Source organism: Trichosurus vulpecula, chromosome 5, assembly GCF_011100635.1.
Source record: "Trichosurus vulpecula isolate mTriVul1 chromosome 5, mTriVul1.pri, whole genome shotgun sequence".
In the NCBI taxonomy this organism is placed as follows: Eukaryota; Metazoa; Chordata; class Mammalia; order Diprotodontia; family Phalangeridae; genus Trichosurus; species Trichosurus vulpecula.
Genome location: NC_050577.1, coordinates 266,484,848 through 266,505,241, shown reverse-complemented (window position 1 = coordinate 266,505,241; position 20,394 = coordinate 266,484,848). Strand labels below are relative to the sequence as shown.

The 20,394-nt window shown below is 48.5% G+C and overlaps 1 protein-coding gene across 2 annotated transcripts; it reads left to right on the top strand.

The window, feature by feature from the left end:
* Positions 1 to 541: 541 nt before the first annotated feature.
* ESYT1 (extended synaptotagmin 1) lies at positions 542 to 18,740 on the top strand. Of its 2 annotated transcripts, XM_036761108.1 has the most exons (31): positions 542 to 997; positions 3,072 to 3,113; positions 3,334 to 3,468; positions 3,592 to 3,665; positions 3,808 to 3,880; positions 4,058 to 4,147; positions 4,375 to 4,430; positions 8,266 to 8,389; positions 8,502 to 8,678; positions 8,868 to 8,950; positions 9,137 to 9,185; positions 9,343 to 9,429; positions 9,522 to 9,614; positions 9,977 to 10,048; positions 10,547 to 10,633; positions 11,641 to 11,790; positions 11,994 to 12,149; positions 12,601 to 12,777; positions 12,899 to 12,981; positions 13,099 to 13,147; positions 14,753 to 14,842; positions 14,953 to 15,048; positions 15,219 to 15,290; positions 15,384 to 15,470; positions 15,682 to 15,822; positions 15,972 to 16,114; positions 16,248 to 16,346; positions 16,441 to 16,572; positions 16,672 to 16,777; positions 16,896 to 16,945; positions 17,842 to 18,740. In XM_036761108.1, exons 1-31 carry the CDS (start codon positions 620 to 622, stop codon positions 17,879 to 17,881), a joined length of 3,291 nt encoding a protein of 1,096 aa, XP_036617003.1. In that variant the 5' UTR covers positions 542 to 619; the 3' UTR covers positions 17,882 to 18,740. The 2 variants fall into 2 exon arrangements, with proteins under 2 accessions (XP_036617003.1, XP_036617005.1); XM_036761110.1 differs by lacking the exon at positions 9,343 to 9,429 and having other exon boundaries at positions 563 to 997.
* The last annotated feature ends 1,654 nt before the right edge of the window (positions 18,741 to 20,394 follow it).

Here is a 20,394-nt window from a genome sequence, read left to right as displayed (position 1 = left end):
AAGATGGTGGCAAAACCTTTCATTCTAGTCATCACCTCAGAAAGACCCCCTGGAAGCAATGGGTTTTGACACCCTTGGCTTGAGGATGAGGGAAGGTCAGTAACCCCAGCCTATCCCTTCCAACCTATCCATATGTGTGTATAATAGCGCTTCTAAACATCTACAAAACTTTAATTTAGCAAAGCCAGCTCAGCCTAAACCAAAAAGCAATTGTGAGGAGGGGAAGCCCGACATGGCGTCATTATCAGCTCCACCCATCTCACGTGGGGACACCTCCTACTCCGGCCTCCCCTCTTTAAATTGTGCGCCACGCCTCCTCCTCTCCTTCAGACCAATCAGACTCTCTTCTCTCCCTATCTCCCGGAGCGTCCCCTCCCAGTATTTCATAGCCCAATCAGAGAGGGCTCTGCCCTCTAGATTCCACGCCTCCCCGCCAGAGGGCGGAGTCTACGCTAGTGGCTCCGCCCAAGACTTGGGGCGTGGACCAATGGGAGCTGCCCTAAAGGGGCGTGGTCTAAAGTAACCGCCCCGCCCCGGGGTTCTCGGTTTGCTTAGGGGACAGGGGCAGCCAGGCGGGGCACCGCGGAGCTGGGCTCTAGTCCGGGTGGGCGTTGGCACCATGGAGCAGCCGGTTGGAAAGGGTCCCGGCCCCGTGGCCGGCCCCGCTGACCAGATCCCCGCGGCGCCGGCCAAGCAGGAACCTAGACCGGCGGAGCCGCCGCCGCCGCCGCCGCAGCAACCTGGGGCAGCAGGCGAGGCGCTGGCTGTGTTGAGCTCCTTCGGCCGGAGGCTGCTAGTGCTGGTGCCCGTGTATCTGGCCGGGGCCCTGGGGCTCAGCGTGGGCTTCGTGTTCTTCGGCCTTGCCCTCTACCTGGGCTGGCGCCGGGTTCGCGGCGAGAAAGAACGGAGCCTGCGGGCGGCGCGGCAGCTGCTGGACAACGAGGAGAAGCTCACCGCGCAGACCCTCTACCTGAGCCATCGCGAGCTGCCCGCTTGGGTGAGAGAGCCCTCCGCCCCACCACCTCCTGCAGCCCCTGGCCAGTCCCCACAGGACCACCCCTTGCAAGACTTCTGGAGACTCCCCCACCCCGCCCCTCCCCACCTCTCCTCACCCCTCCATCTTCTAGCATCGCTGTCCCCAGGACAGGTCCTAGGCTTTAGTCCAACCCAACAGCCCTACCTTCCTTAACTCTTGCGGGATCCGGATCTCCAGGAATCCGCCACCGCTCCCGCCAGGATTCTCTTCTCGTCCCCCATACCCCATTCCACTGGACATTACCAAGGTCCCTTAGCCCCGAAGCTGTTAACTTCTCCCATTTTCGCTCTCCAGAGCCGTGAACACCACCCCTACCACCCACACACACACCCTTGATACCCCATATCATATATGCCACCTTCCCCAGACTACAGACCACCTCCTACCACCGCTACCGCCATGGGTGCCACCTCATCTGCACTCTTTGTGAGGCTCCTTCTTCCCCTCCCCCACGGGCATCTCCGTCACCTTCCCCACTGGCTCTGCTCCGAGGGATTTCCCTGTCCTTCCCTCCCCCCACCCCATACTGGGACGTTTTTACCTACTTTATTATATGGCTCCCACCCACCTACTCAACTCAGGTTTTGAGGACCCAGACCTTTGGACATCGACCTGTCGTGCTCCCCTCCCTCGTCCCTCTTTAGGCATCCCTAACCCCCTGGGTGGACCCTCTTCTGTACCTCGCTACCTATATAACATCAGGCCCCCAGCCTGGACTGCGGTAGTGGTTGTGGTTGGCTGCGGGTGCGGGGGGGGGGGGGCGCGGAAGGAGAGAGTGAGAAAGAGAGAGAGAAAGAAAGAAAGGGAAAGAAAGGGAGAGGGGAGGGGGATGTGTGCAGATGCTGCAGTATCTGCTGTCCACACCCTTCCCCCACCTTCTGGCTTCAGCCCCACCCAGTTCTTCAGACACTTGAGCTAGAAAGGTCTAGAGGTATAAGGTGGTGTAGGGTGGGGACCCAGAAATATTCCCTTTCTCTGCAGTGAAGGGACAGACCGGATGTAGCAAGCGAAGGCCAGGGGGAGCATTAGCGGGAAACAGAGCCAGAGCCCATAACCAAGCTTGGGCCCCTCCCTTTCACACCCCCAGCAGAGTTGCCTTGTCTAGAAAGGAACCAAAGCTAGCGCAGACTGAGTGCAACCAGGTTCCTGAGAGAGTGTGATTCTGATCTGAGGCTGGCAGTTTTGAACTGGAGTTCTGCCCTGGAGCCCTATCCTCTGGGCCGGGACTGGTAGCCCAGTTCCTTCTCCCCACCCCCTCCTTCCAGCTCTTTACCAGCTCCAAGTCTCTGTCACTCCCACATCGCAATTATGGAAACTTCTCCCTACCTCCCCCTCCCCAGGAAAAGGGGGGCCTCCGGCCAATTCCCTTGTTATGTTTAATTTAACCCGTTAGCCTCCCCAGGTGCTATATAGGGTTGGGAAAATGTAACTTCTAGGTACCCTTCTCATTCTCCTCTAGTGTTAGGAGAAACGCTATCCAAAGGAGAGGATTTCTCCTCCTAAAGAATGTACCATCGCTCACCCCAGCAGCTGTGACTACTCCCTCCCACGCAAAGGGAGCCATTAGAAAACAAAGGGGCTCTGAACCTGACTTAGTACCCCTACAGAAATCACTACTGTCCCCCTAGAATTGTCACTCAGAATTCTTTAATGGAAGTGAAACTACATGTCCTTCTGTCCCCACCCTACTCAATAACAACAAAAAATGTACAGTCAGTGGGCATCATGGCACACAGGCATATACAAGTACTTCCTGTCCCATGCTGATACCATACTCACAGGCATAAACCACAGACAGAGGAAAGTTCTAATTCAGGCATTCTTAAGCTGGCGGTCCATGAACTCTGAGGGTGAAAAGTTATGTCTTTATGTCAATGTTCTCGGTTTACTTTGTAATCCTCTGTATTTTATATATTTAAAAACATTCTGAGAAGAGTTATACAGGCTTCACTAAAACTGCCAGGCCCATGATGCAGAAAAAAGTTAAGAATCCCTGGTCTCAGTGGTGCAAACGTATGTTCTTCCTTTCCTCTAGGTCAGCTTCCCTGATGTGGAGAAGGTAGAATGGCTGAACAAGGTGAGTTTGCACATGGGTAGGCAGATCCTCTCTGACTAGTTGTTGAGACTGATTCCCCAGCCAGCCAGGAGGGCATCACTCCCAGCCCAAACTTAGTCTTGTCCCCAGAGTTTTCATTGGGGAGGTAGCTGTTTGGGGAAGTGGGTTCTCAGAGGGGAGCTGACTACATGAGGAAGAGACAAGGTGATCCTCCCCATGACTCCTCCTCTGTCATCCCAAGATTGTGGCCCAGGCCTGGCCCTTCCTGGGCCAGTATATGGAGAAGCTCTTGGCAGAAACAGTGGCCCCAGCTGTTCGGGCATCCAATACTCATCTGCAGACTTTCACATTTACTCGTGTGGAACTAGGTGAAAAGGTGAGGTGGATGGCACAGGTCATGGGGATGGGGAGGGTCCAGTGTGGGGGTCAGTGCACAGGGGACGGGTAGAACTCTGCCTTATACCAAATGCCTATTGCCTTCTCTCTATTCCCTTCTCAGCCTTTGCGTATCCTGGGGGTCAAGGTTCACGCTGGTCAGAACAAACAGCAGATCCTGCTAGACCTCAATGTCAGGTACCTTCTTCTTATCACCCCACTCCATTTTATCTATCCCTGGTTTCTCTCTTCCCTTCCTAAGCTCCACTAGCCCTTTCAAAATTTGAATTCCTAATATCATTTGTTTTCTTCTGCCTCTTCCCTTCCTCTCATCCACCAGCTATGTGGGTGATGTACAGATTGATGTGGAAGTGAAGAAATATTTCTGCAAAGCTGGAGTCAAGGGTATGCAGGTGAGCTGTACGGTATTATCCTCTGTATTAGAGTATCTTAGCTCTAAGTTGTGAAAGGCTGTGAGAAAGTAGAGGGTTGGAGCTGGGGAAGTCCTAGTTAAGCATGTTGGGTAGAGGCAGGGGGTGAGGTTAGGCAAACCATGTTTAAGAGACTCTGGCCTTCTCTCTCTGCTCCAGCTACATGGCATCCTAAGGGTGATCCTTGAACCACTTATGGGAGACCTCCCAATCGTTGGGGCTGTTTCCATGTTCTTCATCCGACGTCCAGTAAGGAGAAATTGGAGGGGAAAGGGTGTAGGGGTGGGCAGTAGGAAGAGAAGGAGACCCAGGAGAAAGATGATGACCTATAGCTATGGGGAGGTTATCAGCCCTAGGACCTCCTATCCTACAGTATACGTGGTAAAACTAGCTGAAGAAGATCCCAGGGGAAAAAAGATCTAGGAGAAAGGGAATTGCCTCAAAATATAATATATGCCCTACTCTTTTCATTTCAGACCTTGGACATCAACTGGACCGGAATGACCAACCTGCTAGACATCCCAGGCCTTAGGTATGAATTAATTTATTACTAATTTATTGAGTGCTTGTGAAATGCTCAGCACTGTTGCTGTGGGGTTTAGAGTATACAGAGGAGCATATGCAGGCTAATACCTGCCCTTAAGGAGTTTACAATCTACATAGAGGAGACAAGATAATGTAGGCTAAAATTGTGGAAGTCACTGAAAGTCAGGATAAGTGTAGATTTCATCCTGTAGACATAGAATCCCCCTCTTCCCTCAAGACTCAGTTCAAGCACCACCTTCTACTGGGACCCATTGCCTCATTTTTAAAATGAGCACATTTGGCTAGATGCCTCTAAGGGTCCCTTCCAGCTCTAAATGAATGATCTTGTGATTATGGAGGTCTTTGAACATCAGAATAAGTTCAGACATTGACCTATTGATAGGGGAGCCACGCAGGAATCTGAACAAAGGGGTAACATGATGACAGAGCTTCAGGAAGGTTAATCTGAACAGATTGGATAAAGGAGACCATTAGCTTATTGCAGGAGTTTAGGTGTGAGACTTCCCTTTTCCCAGAAACATGAGGGACTTGGACTACGGATGTAGAATGTGGTACGTGCTGTCAGAAGAAATTTTGTCGATCTGTTCTTCTTATAAATGTGGGAATGGGAGGATCGTATGGTGGGAGATGATTGTGATGCCAAAAAAGGCATCAATAAAACATTATAATAGTAGCCCAAGTGGGAGTTGATAATAGTTTAGTGGGTAAAGGGGGAGGGGCAGATATAGGGAAGAAGAATGGAGAGGTCTCCTTGATGGAATAAGAGGATTAAAATAATTTGTTCCCATTCCTTTCATCACAGCAGTTCTGTGAGGTAGCTAGAGTGGTATTATTCCCCTTTCACATGTGAAGAAACCAGGGCTCAGAAAGATGAAGTGATTGCCACACAGTTAGTGGTCAGACCCCATGCTTGCACGCTGACTCTGTGGCCGGTTATCTTCCCTCCATCATTATGGTATCTTAAAGAACCATGATGATTAAAATATCCCTTTTGTTTTTTTTTTAATTTCTCCATTGATAAATTTGTTTTTTAACTTCCATCTACAACAGGGGTTTTTAACTTAGGATCTATGAACTTATTTTTCATCATTAATGTTTTGATAACTGTCTCAACGTAATTGTTTTCCTTTGTAATCCTATGTATTTTGTTTTATGTATTTAAAAACATTCTGAGAAGGGATTGGCAGGCTTCCCTGGACTGCCAAAGGGGGTCCAAGACACAAAAGATTAAGAATCCCCCTGGATCTATGCATATAAGCATGTGTGTGTGTGTGTGTGTGTACATACACAATACAAACATACATATGTATATATGTAGTTGTATATAGTAAATACATCTATTTAGATGTAGATAAATATGTAGAAAGATTTTAGATATTATTATATGTCTACAGATATACGCATTAAAATGTACCATCTTTGATTCTTATACATGTAAGAAAAATCCTCCGCAAGTATTGTCCCCATTCCTGTCAGTTGCCAAGTCTTGTCCGTTCTAAAATGCCATAAGACATTTTGAGACAGTCTCCTTCTCTCCTAGGCCAAGCCTTCATCCCCCTCTTGCTCCAGGTCTTTGTTGTAATAAACAGCATTCTCAGGGATCTGCCTGGTTCCACAGTTTTTTCTGATTCCACTTTCATTCAACTTTAATGCATCTCTACACAGCTGCCAAAGTTGTCTTTCTAAGACAAAGTCTGACCACATCACTCCCATAGGCAGAAATGTCCCTGGGTTAAAATGCAAAATCCTTGGCCTGACATTGAAAACTTCCACAGTTGAGCTTCTGTCTGGTTTCAGATGGTTGTGTAGAGTGAGCTTCTCCTCACGTTATTGACCAGTATATCAATGAAGACTGTGAGCATCCACTTTAACGAGGAGTACCAACATTCATTCATTCAGCTAACTATTCTGTGCCCAAAAAAGGGGCTTGGTTCTACTAGGGAGAAAGCAAGGGCACACTAACTGGAAGGATCAGGAAAGATTTCTTGTAGGAAGGAACATTTGAGTGGAGCCTGAAAAAGAGGCAGGGGGTCCCAGGTAAGAGCATTAGATTGTCATGTATGGGGAGCAGCAAGGAAGCCAATCTGGCTGGAGCAGAGGATGTTCTATGTAATCATCCTGAAAAGCTAGATTGATGTCAGATTGTGAAGAGCATTACATGGCAGATGGAGGAGTTTGTATTTTACTGTAAAGACAATAAGGAGTTATTGGAGTTTATTGATCATGGGAGTGACATTGTCAGACCTATGCATTTGGCAGGCATATGAAGGATGGATTGGAGGGGATGCAAGAAGACCAGTTAGTAGTTTATTGCAACAAATCAGGAGGAAAGAAACAAAGACCTGAATGAAAGTGGTGCTGTGAGTGAAGAGGGGATGGATTCAAGATTGGGGGTATTCTCTATTGATGAGGTTCAGGGGCAAGGCCCTGGAAGTTAGGTTGAGGAAGAAGGAAGGGCCCAGGGATGATTTTAGGTTGGGATTATTGGCATGTTTACTGTGAGTTTTGTTGCTGTTTGAGAGAGAGCCAGCTTTAAAGCCAGGAAGACCTGAGTTCAAATCCTTCCTCTGACTCATACCATTTGGTTGGGCTGCTTGCCTGGTTTATCCTTCCAGTCCCTAAGAGTATATAAGTTGCAGAGAAAGCCTTGACCTGCATTGAGAGTTCCCTCACCTTAGAGTTTCTTATACCAATGAAATCACAGATCTGTCCCTATCCCACTTCCTAGCCTTAATTTGACTGAAATTTCTAGGCTGGGTGACAGAAAAGACGAAAGATGATTTCATAAATGGGCAGAAATGGAGAAGTAAGAAGGAGAATCGATTTGGGGCCGGGGCCGGGGGTGGGGGTGGGAGGGGGACATTTAGTTTAGTTTTAGACACATTAAGTTTGAAGTAACAAGTAACATTCAAGTGAAAATATCTACCTGTTATTTGGAGGTCTGAAACCCAGAATGTACTCCCTCTTCACTTGCATCTTAGAATCCTTTAAAATTTATCTCATAAGCCACTTTCTACATGAAATCTTCCCTGTGCTCCACTCACTCCCACCCTCTCCTCACCCCTACCCCCCAGCTTCTAGTGCCTTCCCCTGGGATTAACTTACATGTGTACATGTTGTCTTCTCCCTGTATATAGAATACTGGGGGTATAGAGGTCGAGGAAAAGGAGGCAGAGACAGCTTTTTTAAATTGTTAGGAAAAAATGTGTATCCTCATTACCTTGCATTTTAATGCTTGTTGATTGATTGAAGATTGAGAGATTTTAGGGCCAGAGATGGAATCAGGGTCATTGGCACAGACCAGGAATTCTTAACCCTTTTTGGACACAATCTGGTGAAACCTATAGACCCCTTTTCAGAATAATGTTTTTAAATGCATAAAATAAAATATATTGGATTACAAAGGAAACCAATTATATTGGAATACAGTTACCAACATTAAAAAGGAAATAAATTCATAGACCTGAGGTTAAAAACCTCTACCATAGAGGCAAAAATTGAGATCATAAGAGCAGGATGATCAGATTGATTCAAAGGAGAGAGAAGAGAAGGTTTGGAACAGAACTTTGGAAAAAACCTGTAGTTAGGGAGCTAGAAGAGGTAAAGGAACTAGTGAAGGGGTCTCCTCCCGGAAGGGGGGATCAGAGAGAAAACCCTAGAAGAAGCAGGGGAGCATGGGGTTGAGGAGGGCAGGGTTGGGCCTAAAGCTCCCTTTCCTCTCCAGGTGAGGGGCACTGCTATTTGGGGGAGGGTGGACACCAGAGAATCAGAAGGAGACCAAGATAGGCACTATACCCATCTCTCCTCTGTTGCTTCCTCAGCTCTCTGTCTGACACAGTGATTATGGACTCCATTGCTGCTTTCCTGGTACTGCCCAACCGTCTGTTGGTGCCTCTTGTGCCAGACTTGCAGGATGTGGCCCAGCTTCGATCTCCACTGCCTCGGGTATGTTCTTTCCCCTCCCCACCCAAACCGTCTATCCCAGGGGATCTTGTCTCCAGAAGGCTCTATTGTGGGCCCTGAGATACTTCATCTTAGACCCTCCTCTCCCCTCCAGGGTATTGTACGGATTCATCTGCTTGCTGCTCGGGCACTAAGCTCCAAGGACACCTATGTGCCAGGTTTGATAAAAGGCAAATCAGACCCATATGCCATAGTGCGTGTGGGGACCCAGGTGTTCTGCAGCCGTGTCATTAATGAAGACCTAAACCCTCAGTGGGGAGAGACCTATGAGGTAGGAAGGCTGGGTAAGTGGATCCGGGGTTAGAGGGATGAGGAAAACCTGGCAAGTTGGTATGGTGAACCTAGGAGAGAAGCTCAGGAACAAAGGGGACCTCACAATTTAGTTGGGGTATAGTTTGAGAAAGTCTCTGGCCACTTGGAAAACACCCACTGAAGACAGTTTCCCTCTCCTCCTCCTTAGGTGATGGTACATGAGGTCCCAGGACAGGAGGTAGAAGTGGAAGTATTTGACAAGGATCCCGACAAAGATGACTTTCTGGGCAGGTGAGACCATGGCGGAATCCCCAGTGGACTCTTGAAGTGGATGTCCTGGACTCAGTGGCATTCATTGCTCCCCTTCCTGCCTCATTCCCATGCCAAACCTATCAAATCTTCCAAGGGACAAAAGAAAGGGATTTAGAGGGATGGAGTTTGCTGACTTTCCCAAATAATGGCATTTCTCTCCTTCAGACTGAAGCTGGACTTGGGGAAGGTGTTAGAGGCTCAAGTGTTGGATAATGTAAGTGAGGAGGGCTGGGTGGGAATGGTTGAGGTTCTGAGTCTTATCCAATGAACTTCAGAAGATAAAAACAAATGATTAATTTAAAGGAGGTGAATGTCTGGGAATCTGACCCCATCCCCACCTCAGCATCTCCTATGTCTCCTCTGACCCCTAGTGGTTCTCCTTACAAGGAGGACAGGGCCAAGTCCACCTTCGGCTGGAGTGGCTGTCACTGTTGCCAGATGCTGACAAGCTGGAACAGGTAATGGATGGAAGTAGTGGATAGGTACCGGAAAGGGAAGGAATCTGTAGCTAAGAGATTTGAATTCTATTGTTCTCAATTTTTCCTCCCAGGTACTTCAGTGGAATAGAGGTGTTTCTTCCCGACCAGAGCCCCCATCGGCTGCCATCTTGGTTGTCTACTTGGACAGAGCCCAGGATCTACCTGTGAGCTTGGGGATTGGTTGGGGTAGGCAGAGACCTAGGGCTATAACGGAAGTTGTGTGTGGCAGGGGAGAGATGGGGTAAAGATTCTAGTACTCTCTGACTCTTTCTGTTCCCAATGGGGGGGCCAAGGTAAAGATCGCTCATTATATAGAGCCCTTTCCCCTGTCCCTACCTAGTTCTAACTTGCTTAATCTCGAAGCTGTTCTTTTAGCATTGGAGCCTGCAGGAGGGGAGCTAGGACATACATAGCAAGGATTTCCCATACCCCACCCCCAGCCTACCTCCCTTAACCCCTCCTCCTCCCTCCTGGTTAAAAAAAAAGTAAAGGCAGCTGTCTGGTCTTTTCTTTTCCTCCTTCCCAGTTAAAGAAAGGGAACAAGGAACCCAACCCAGTGGTGCAGTTCTCCGTGCAAGATGTGACTCGAGAAAGCAAGGTGAGGGCCAAGAGACATAACTGTGAGGAGGTGCCTTATGACCTGGGAAAAGTTCCATTTCAAACATGTTTCTTAAAAAAAAAAAAAGATCTTATAGATTTTTTTTTCCTCTAAGAAGAGGAAGTAGGCCCCATCCTTTATAATCCTATTTAATTCTCTTTATAACCAGTAACCTCTTGCTGCAGTCAGGCCTGTCTCTTTTAAGAATTATTTTCAAAAGAGGAAGGGAAATAACATTCAACAAAACTGATCACTGATAAAAATCTTACATTCCATGCAATTTTCCACATCTGTGGAAGGCTCTACCACCACCACACCGCAATCTCTGAAAGGTGGGGGATGGGGGGAGAGCCACAATATCTTCTCCAAGCTTCTCTTTGGGGCCAAGTTTGCCCTTTGCCGTTTCAAATCCTCTTCTAAACTGCTTCCTGGTGGCAGCTACGGGGACCTTTGGGTGAAGGGTAACTTAAACACTCTCTTCTACCCCTCCCCTCCCAGGCTGCCTATAACACCAACTCCCCAGTGTGGGAAGAAGCCTTCAGATTCTTCCTGCAGGACCCAAGAAGCCAGGAGCTGGACGTGCAGGTGAGATTTCAGCCCACCCTCATGGAAGGAGGGTTACAGAGGGCTCACTCTGTGCTCTATGAGAAATTCAAAGAAAAATAGGGCCCCAGGCCCCTTGGGAAGCTGGAAAATTAGAAAGATGAGCCATGTCCACAAATAGCTCTGCTGAAAAATAGCAAGTGTACTGGAGAGATACAGACTGTGAATAGTTCATACCACTCACACCCTTAGTCTCCTCCGTATTGTATTTTATTCATAGCAGGGTCTTTCTTGGGCTTGCTCATTGACCTTCGTTCATTTAAATTTTCTTGTGTGGATTTCTAGAGGCTTTCTTGTTAGCATTTCTTTCTTTCTCTCTTTTTTTGAGGATTGTGAAGAAACTCCCCCTTAAATAAATCGGCATTTGAATGCCCAGTTACACTTCTCAGCAGCAAATTAGATGCCCTGGGGAAACACAAGGAAAATTGAAAGCTACGGGCCTAAACCTCAGGAAACTTAGCTTTAGGCGGATGAAACAATTTGAGAACAATGAAGTGCTAAACTGGAGGGTGTAGACTTTAAAGAGCTATGGGTAGTCAGAGGAGGAAGGGAGAGAGCCAAGTGTGGTCTGGTCAGGCTTCTTCAAGGGAGAGTGCTGGAGCTGGGCTCTGGAGGAAGGCTAGGATGTGGAGAGGCAGAAAGGAAGAAGGAGATGCCATGGAGATGGCAACAAGCTAGACGGTGTGATCAACCTCAAATAGAAAGGGATCTCAGCCTGCTGCTGCCTGTTGACTTAGAAAACTACAAATTAGCTTTATCTATGTTGTATTGTATTTTTATTTGTTAAATATTTCCCAATTATGTATTATATTACTATATATAAAATATATATATTATATTTCGATCTGGTTAGGGCTGCATTTTAAAAGTCCAGCAAGCCAGACCACTTAGAGATTAATAAGAGTGGGACCAGAGTATGATCTTCTCACTTCGTTTCCTCCCAATTTTTTCCTTATTCGGGTGGCTGCTCTACTGGTATTTCCCCACAGGTGAAGGATGACTCCAGGGCCTTGACTCTAGGAGCACTGACCCTGCCCCTGGCCCGCCTGCTCACTGCTCCTGATCTCACCTTGGATCAGTGGTTCCAGCTTGCTAGTTCTGGCCCGTCCTCCCGACTCTACATGAAACTGGTTCTGAGGGTATGGAGACTCCTGTGGGAGGCTTGGGGAGGCTGGGGGTGTGGTTTGCTGCTTGATGAATGCTTGTCTGATGGATGGGAGTGGTAGCAGAGCAGAGGGGGACTCCTAGACAGAACTTGCCTGGGGCTTGGCTGATCACAGGAGTAGTCCGGCCACCCCCTGCTGGCTTGAGCTGACTGTTGTAACACCGTCGCCCTCTGCAGATTCTGTACTTGGATACGTCGGACCTGCACTTCCCCACGGTGCCGAGCTCTCCTGGTCTCCTGGATACAGCCAGTGAGAGCATCCAGATGGGCAGCAGCGTGGATGTCCCACCCCGGCCAAGCCATTGTACTCCAGACAGCCACTTTGGCACTGAGGTAAGTGGGAATCCTGATCAGGGACCAGGTGCTGATGCTGGGTCATGAATGAATCATAGATTTCTAGTCAGGAGTTAGTGGAATCCAATCGTGGAATCCAACCCTTGCATTTTACGGATGAGACTTGCCTATTAAGTGACTTGACTATTAATTCTTTTTGGGGGAGGGCAGGGCAGAGGGAGACAATTAAGGTTAAATGACTTGCCCAGGGTCATCACACAGCTAGGATTGAAACCCAGATATTCCCGATTCTAGGGACTGTACTGTATCCATTGTACAACCTATTAAGTCTTTAGGTGGGATTTGAACCCAGGACTTCCTGATTCTGGTGTCCTAATATTCCTGTTGCGGAGCTGTCTTGACATTTGTTAATGGGCTCGTCTGCCCATCCTAAATGGCCCAGAGCCTTTCCTGGACTAGCTGTAGGGTAAGTCTGTCTGTTTCCCTACAGAGTGTGCTCCGAATCCATGTGTTGGAAGCCCAGGATTTGATTGCCAAAGACCGATTCCTGGGAGGGCTCGTGAAAGGCAAGTCAGATCCCTATGTGAAGCTTCGGGTGGCCGGGAAGAGCTTCCGGAGCCGGGTAGTACGAGAGGAGCTCAACCCACGCTGGAATGAGGTCTTCGAGGTCAGGATTCTAAGGGCTCAACCCCCCCACCCCCAACCCTAAGGAAATACTCAGAATCGAGGGCTGAGGGTGTTTTTGCTCAGTCCAATCAGCAGAGCCCCTCCCCGTTCTTTCCCAATAGGTGATCGTCACTGCCATTCCCGGGCAGGAGTTGGAGGTGGATGTCTTTGACAAGGACCTAGACAAGGATGATTTTCTGGGACGGTGAGGGGATGGCTGGAAAGCTGGGTGCTGGGTGTGGGGTGCGGGGCAGTCAAACTATCCCTGGCTCTGGGGTTAGAAAAAACCCGGAGCTCTGCTCTCCCTTCTGTCTCTCTCCAGGTGTAAAGTCAGTCTCACCAGGGTCCTCAACAGCGGCTTCATCGATGAGGTGAGCCCAATCAATCATTGAATATTTATTAAGATCCTACTGTGAGTGCCAGGCACTATGCTACTCGCTGGCATTGCAAAAAGAGGCAAAAGGCAATCCTAATCCTCCAGGAACCCACAATGTAACGGGGGAGATAACATGTAAACAAATATATACAAAGCAAGCTAGGTACAAGGCAGTTAGGAAATAATTAACTGAGGGGGCACTGGGATTAAGAGATGTTAGGGAGGGCTTTCTGTAGAAGGCCAGAGAAACTGGTAGGTGGAGCCTGGAGGGGAAAGTGTTTCAGGTACAGGGGACAGTCAGAGAGACTGCCCCATGTAGTGTCTTGGTCCTGGAACAGCCAGGAGGCCAGTGTCACTGGAATGAAGAGTGTCAGGGAGGGATGTGTAAAAAGAGTGGCAACTAGGTGGCCCAGTGGATAGAACACAGGTCCTGGAGTCAGGAGGACCTGAGTTCAAATCTAGTCTCAGACACTTAATAGCTTCGTGACCCTGGGCAAGTCATTTAACCCTAATCCCCACCCCACCTCCCCAAAAAAGAAGTTGAAGACTGGAAAGACAGGAAAAGGGCAGGTGATGAGGGGTTTTGAAGGCCAAAAAGTTTTGTATTTGATCTTAGGGGCAACAGGGAACCACTGGAGTTTATTGATTAGGGAAGTGAGCTTTAGGAAAATTACTTTAGTGCCAGAATGGGTAGATTAGAACAGACAGATATCTGAAGCAGGCCAAGCCACCAGCAGGCCATTGCAATAGTTCAGGCAGGAGGTGATAAGGGCCTGCACTTAGAATGGTGGCTGTGTCAGAGGAGAGCTGCAGCAAGGGTGAGCTCGACAGGCTATGGCAACAGCTTGGACATGGGGGTGCTAAGAGCTAGTGAGGAATCCAGGATGACTCTTAGGCTGTGAGCCTGAGGGATGGGAGGGTAATGTTGCCCTCTACAGTAATAAGGAAGAGGGGAGGGTTTAGGGGAAAAGATCGTAAGTTCCATTTTGGATGTTTACTGGACATCCATTTCGGAATGTCTGAAAGATAGTTGCAGATGTGAGACTAGAGGCCAGCAGAGACATCGGGACAGGATGGTAGATTTGAGAACCATCGGTGTCAAGATGCTAATTGAATTTGTAAGAGCTGATGAGATCGCCAAATGAAGTAATGTAGAGGGAGAAGAGAAGAGGGCCCAAGACCAAACCCTGTGGTACACCTCTGATAAGAGGGCATGACCTGGATGAGGATCTAGCAAAGGAGTGGTCAGATAGGGAGAAGGAGAACCAGGAGAAAGTGGTGTCCCAAAAACCTAGAGAGAAGAGAGTGTCAAGGAGGAGAAGAGGCCATTGGATTTGGCAATTGGGAGATCATTAGTGACTTTGGAGATAACAATTTCAGGAGAATGATAAGGTCAGAAGCTGGGTTGAAGTGGGTCAAGAAGAGAATGAGAGGAGAAAAAATGGAGGCACATATTGCAAATGTGGTGTTTAGTTAGAAAGGGCAGAAGAGATATAGGAGGAAAATTAGTGAGAATGGAAAGATCCAGTGAGTATTTCTGATTCCTGGTGGTGCACAGTATAGTTCTCCCAGAGCCCTTAACCACTGCCCTGTTTCCCAGTGGCTAGCCCTGGAGGACGTGCCATCAGGCCGCCTGCATCTGCGCTTGGAGCGGCTGACACCCCGGCCCACTGCCACAGAGTTGGAGGAGGTAAAGAGCCCAGGGAGAAGAGAGGGGCAGGGGAAGGGCCTCACCCAAGGAAGATTGCCTGGGTTCCATTCCTCTGGGCCAAGGCTTTCTCAAGCATTTTCTCCTCCCAGGTGCTGCAGGTGAATAGTCTCATCCAGACACAGAAAAGTGCAGAGCTGGCAGCTGCCCTTCTCTCCGTGTACCTAGAGCGGGCTGAAGACCTGCCGGTGAGAGGTGCCCCTCCTTCCCTTCCTGGCCCCAGCCTTCAGCGGTCCTCAGCTCTGAAGCCACAAGGCCTTTGTGGAGTGCTGGGGCTGTGAGGCATGGTGGTTTCATCTGAGGTGGGGCAGGGCTGGGGAGCTCCTTCCTTCTGCCTAATGCCCTACTTCCCTCCTAGCTCCGTAAGGGCACCAAGCCCCCAAGCCCATATGCCAGCCTCACAGTAGGGGATGCCTCTTACAAGACCAAGGTAATGGGCTAGGGTGAGGGGTGAAAATGGTAAGGATAAAGGGAGTATGAGAGTCTTTCTCCCCATTGATGAAGACCCCATTGTCTCCTCTAGACTTGCCCTCAAACTGCAGCCCCGATATGGGATGAGAGTTTCTCCTTCCTCATCAGAAAGCCAAACATTGAGAGCTTAGAGCTTCAGGTACTATTCCCTCTCCTTAGTTCTCTGACTCCCTCCCTCCACTCCCAAGGGGGAGGGGGGTTGCACGGGTGGGGGGGGGGCGAAGCCCCTCACCATTGTCACCTCCAGTTTCTACCAACTCTTTCAATCCAGAATGCCAGAGGTGACTCCCCTATCACACCTCCCTGTGTCTAGTGTCCAGCCCCATGACCTTTGCTCTCTCGCTCTCTAGGTACGGGGAGAAGGGACTGGGACTCTGGGCTCAGTTTCCTTGCAACTCTCTGAGCTCCTCATCGCCGACCAGTTGTGCCTGGATCAGTGGTTTCCACTCAGCAACGGGCAGGGGCAGGTGCTCCTCAGGGCACAGCTGGGGGTAAGTACCTGATTTTTTGGGGGGCCAGAAAGAAGGAAAGATGAACTGGAAAACAGAGAGAGATGAGGGTAGCCCAGGGAAGGAATGATAATGCCTACCAGAATGACTTTCCTCTCCAGCCTAGCTAACAACTCTGCTCCCTACCCCAGCTTCTGGTGAGCCAGCACTCAGGGGTGGAAGCTCATAGCCATAGTCCTTCTCCCCTGAGTGAGGAGGCAGAGCCATGGGGGATGCCGCCCCTCGTCACCTCCTCAGCCCCTGAACTTCGACAACGCCTGCCACACAGTGAGAGGTATGGGGTTGAAACCCTGGATGGGGAGGGATGTGGGGGTGTGTGCTAAGGCATTTATGAAGTGTATATGAAGGTGGGGTCCTGGCCCCATTCTCCCCACGGATCTCTTTCTCTCTCCATTATCTCAACACAGCTCATCTGAAGCCCCAGCTGGGCCTCTAGGCCAAGTGAAGTTGACCGTTTGGTATTACAGCGAGGAGCGCAAGCTGGTTAGCATTGTCCACAGCTGTCGGTGAGCCCCCAACTGCTCCCACCCCCCATTTTCATGCTCTGGGCCTCCCTACCACCTCTCCTCAAATCTCTTCCTTTTATCTTCTGTCTCGTAGGGGCTTGCGGCAGAGTAGCCGGGATCCGCCTGACCCTTATGTGTCCTTGCTGTTGCTACCGGACAAGAACCGGGGCTCCAAGAGAAAGACCTCCCAAAAGAAGAGAACTCTGAACCCTGAATTCAGTGAAAGGTTAGAAGGCATTGGGCTGGGATGCTGTCATGTGAGTGATGAAGGAGGAGGACCCTGCTCTCTCTACTGATTCCTTCCCTCACTTTTGTCCCTGCTCAGATTTGAATGGGAGTTGCCCCTAGATGAAGCCCTCCGACGAAAGCTGGATGTCTCTGTGAAGTCCAATATCTCTTTTATGTCAAGGGATCGTGAACTGTTGGGGAAGGTGAGAGGGCTGGATAGGGCTAAGCAGGGGGAGGGGCATTTAGGGAATGCCTTAGAGGTCCCTGGGTTTCCTTTCCCCAAAGGAGAGGACAGTGGTAAAGCATCTTCTCCCCCAACAGGTGCAGCTTGACCTATCAGAGATGGATCTGTCCCAGGGTGCTGCTCAGTGGTAAGTCTGTGAGTGTGGATGGCTTCACATGGTACTAGCCAGCAACCGAGTTTATCCCCAGATATGTTGTGGCTTATGAAGCCAGATAGAGAGAAAGATGATGACTTCTCCTTGGGTGGGTGTTTTAGAAGGTGAGAAATCTTGGTTGGATGAAGTATAGAGAACCTTATAGTGGAGTTGGAAAATATGTCCCATAAGGACAACATCCAACTATAGAGACAGTGGGAAAAGTGGTGAAGTCAAAAGATAGGGGTTCAAGTCTCCAACTCTCACACCTTTGCTAGTTCTATAACCCTAAGAAAATCACTGTCTCAGAGCCCTTTTCCTTATCTACCAAAGGGCAGGGGACTCTTCCAACACTCAGGTTCTGTGATTCTCAGATACTATTTACACTATCTACTTCATGGTCTCATTTTTCTTTAAAGCATGAATGGTGTAATTACAAATTAAGAAAAACATATAGGTAGAGGCAGCTAGGTGGCACAGTAGATAGAGCACCAGCTCTGGAGTCAGGAGGACCTGAGTTCAAATCCAGACTCAAACATTTACTAGATTTGTGACCCTGGGCAAGTCACTTAACTCCAATTACCTCAAAAAAAAAAACCCAACCAAACAACCCCAAATGGGGCTAATATCAAAGCGCAGAAAATAAAAATATCCACCATCTAGTCTGTCACCTGTAGTACCACTCAGAGGAGGGATTTATGCTATCCCCAGAGAGAGTAGAAGCTACTTAAGATTATATATCCCTAACACCTAGCATACAGTAGGAGATTAATAAATGCCTATTGATTAATTGTTATGAGGAAAAAAGTAAACCCAAAGTGCTGTACAATTCGGATAGTTGCTACCATAAATTGGGAACACAAAAACTCATCCCCTTCCTTATCTTACAGGTATGACCTCATGGAAGACAAGGACAGGAACAGCTCCTAGGAGCCAGGAGCTCCCCAAGCCAAGACTGTACCCCTGGATTCTTGCCTGCCTCACTGCATCACCACCTCAATGTGAAGAGCCTAAAGCTGGGGGCTGAGGTTGAGCCCCCCAGACCCTTCCCCATCTTCCCCATTAGGCCCAGGCTGAGGGCCATTGCCTGACCAAAGAGAAGGACCATGCTTTTCTCTCCGACACCTCCTCCTGTGCACGGCCTGTCCTCTTTTTCAGCTCTTGGGGCAGGTACTTGAGCTGGCTGCTCCCTGCCCCACCCCCCCCACCCCCCCACCCCCCGCACTGTTGTCCCTCTCCACATCCTCCTCCTTCCCTCCCCAGGGACCTCCGTACCTGTGCCTGGCCTTTGGCAACACAAGCCAAGGCATTAGCTTATGCCAAATTCTGCTTTTTTAAAAAAGGACTCTTTGTTTTTATTTAGCCAGGCTTGTCACTCCCTTCCCTGCACTAGGTAGGGAGGGGATGGGGAGGCTGCAGGCCTTGCTCGGCTTCCCCCAGGACTGTTGCATGTGGGGGCCTGACACCGCCTGGCCCTCTTTGTCCTCCCACCATCCGGCGTTTGGGGGTGCTGGGGCCAATCCCTTTGTGACAGCTGAGGAATCAGGGACACTTGGAGTCTATCCAAGTCCCCGAGCAGCAAGTTCACAGCTGTCAGTCTTGAGGCCTCCAGCAGGTGAGGGACCAGCTGAGGGCCTCACTGGCCCTGCCGTCCATACTCTGGTTTTTTGTTTTTGTTAAAGTGCCTGAGCTATTGACTCAATGACCAGATCTGCTTCTGGTTCTTTTTTTGTTTGCATCGACTCTGCCTGTCTACTGTATCTTATATTAAATACCAATAATAACATCATACATGGCATAGGCCTTTTTCTTGAGGGCAAGGGTGGGCATAGCGAGGCCTGTTTCCTCAGTGTTGTATGGGGAGGGAAATGGAGTTAGCCCAGCACAGCACTGCAGAAGCAATTTCCAAATTTAAATGAATTAACACACATCTATTCTCCCTAGTATTATCCCTTGTATCAAAACTCCTTTCTGTGTGGTCAGTACTGGATGAAGCCAGTTTCAAAGCACCTAGTCTAAGCAGGACCCATTTGGGAGAATCTTGGGTTTAAAGCTTGCGGGAACCTAAGATGCTGGTCCAACCCTCCCATTTCACAGATGAAAAAAGTAAATCTCAGAGGGGTTAGTGACTTGTCCAAGGTCACACACAGTCAGGGGTCTGACCCAGGTCTTCTGACTCCCAATCCACTACACGACCCTCTGTAGTAGTAGATGCAGATACCTGGGCAGATTAGCAGCTGCTACAGCTGATAACCCTGCACAACTCATTCCATCTTCTTGAACGTGTCTAGGGCAGGGATTGTCAGTCAGCCTGCCTCCCTGTTACCGGCTTGTCTCGGCCATTTCAGAAAGGCAGCTGATGAAGCCATTTTTAACTTTGAGTCTGTCTCTCAAACTTGGCCCAAACTTCCCTCCCAGGATTTCTTTCTAAAATTCATGGCTAAGAATGTTTTGTGTGTGAGGAGAAAGGAGGAAAAGAAACAATCAAAACAGCAGGAAAGACACGCTGGGCCTCTGGCCTGGGACCCTTTGAAGCAGACTTCAGAGAAGGCAGTTATGGGTTCACCCTAAATGGGCTTTGCTACCAACTGTCAGAAGCTGGAGAGTGAGCAGGAGGCACCACCGGCCTGACTCGTGATGTTGGTGTTTACGGTCTTAGCAATGGACTTGCACTCTTCCCTGGAGAGATGAATTCTGGGAGAACAGTGCTTGGCTGGGGAAAGCCTAGCGGTAGTTGTTTCAAATGGTTGTAAGAACAGGGACTATGGTCCAGGGAGAAGGAGCACTGGCTTTGGAGTCCAAGGATGTGGGTTCAAATCTCACTTCTGTTGCTTAATGCGAACTTGGGCAAGTTGGATGAGTCTCAGTTTACCTCTCTCTAAAGCAGTGATTAAACTAGATGGCCTGTTTCCAGCTCTAGATCCATGACTCTATCCTATGAGAATATAAGCCTGTTCAATAGAAAAACCTCCCAATACTGTTTAGCTGGAAAATTATTCACTGTTCTAAATGTCCCCTCAATTCCCACCCTGACACATTGATGTCCTTCTTTGTAATGCAGAGACTAAATACATTCAACCAAAGTACCAGAAAAATATATACACACATACATGCATGTGCATATATACATGTATACACACATTTGTGTATCTATGTGTATACAAGTAGTATATATTTTATATATAAATGCCAAATTTATACATATTATATATAATATATGTGTGTATATATACACCATATATATTATGTATATACTGGGCGTATATAGAATATATATATACTATTGTTGTTTGTATATATTTTATATATAAATGTATTACTTTATATATAATTGTCAAATTTATATTACATATATATGTGTATATACACACACACCATATATACTGTGCATATACGTCACATATATAGGATATATACCATATATACTATTGTTTGTATATATT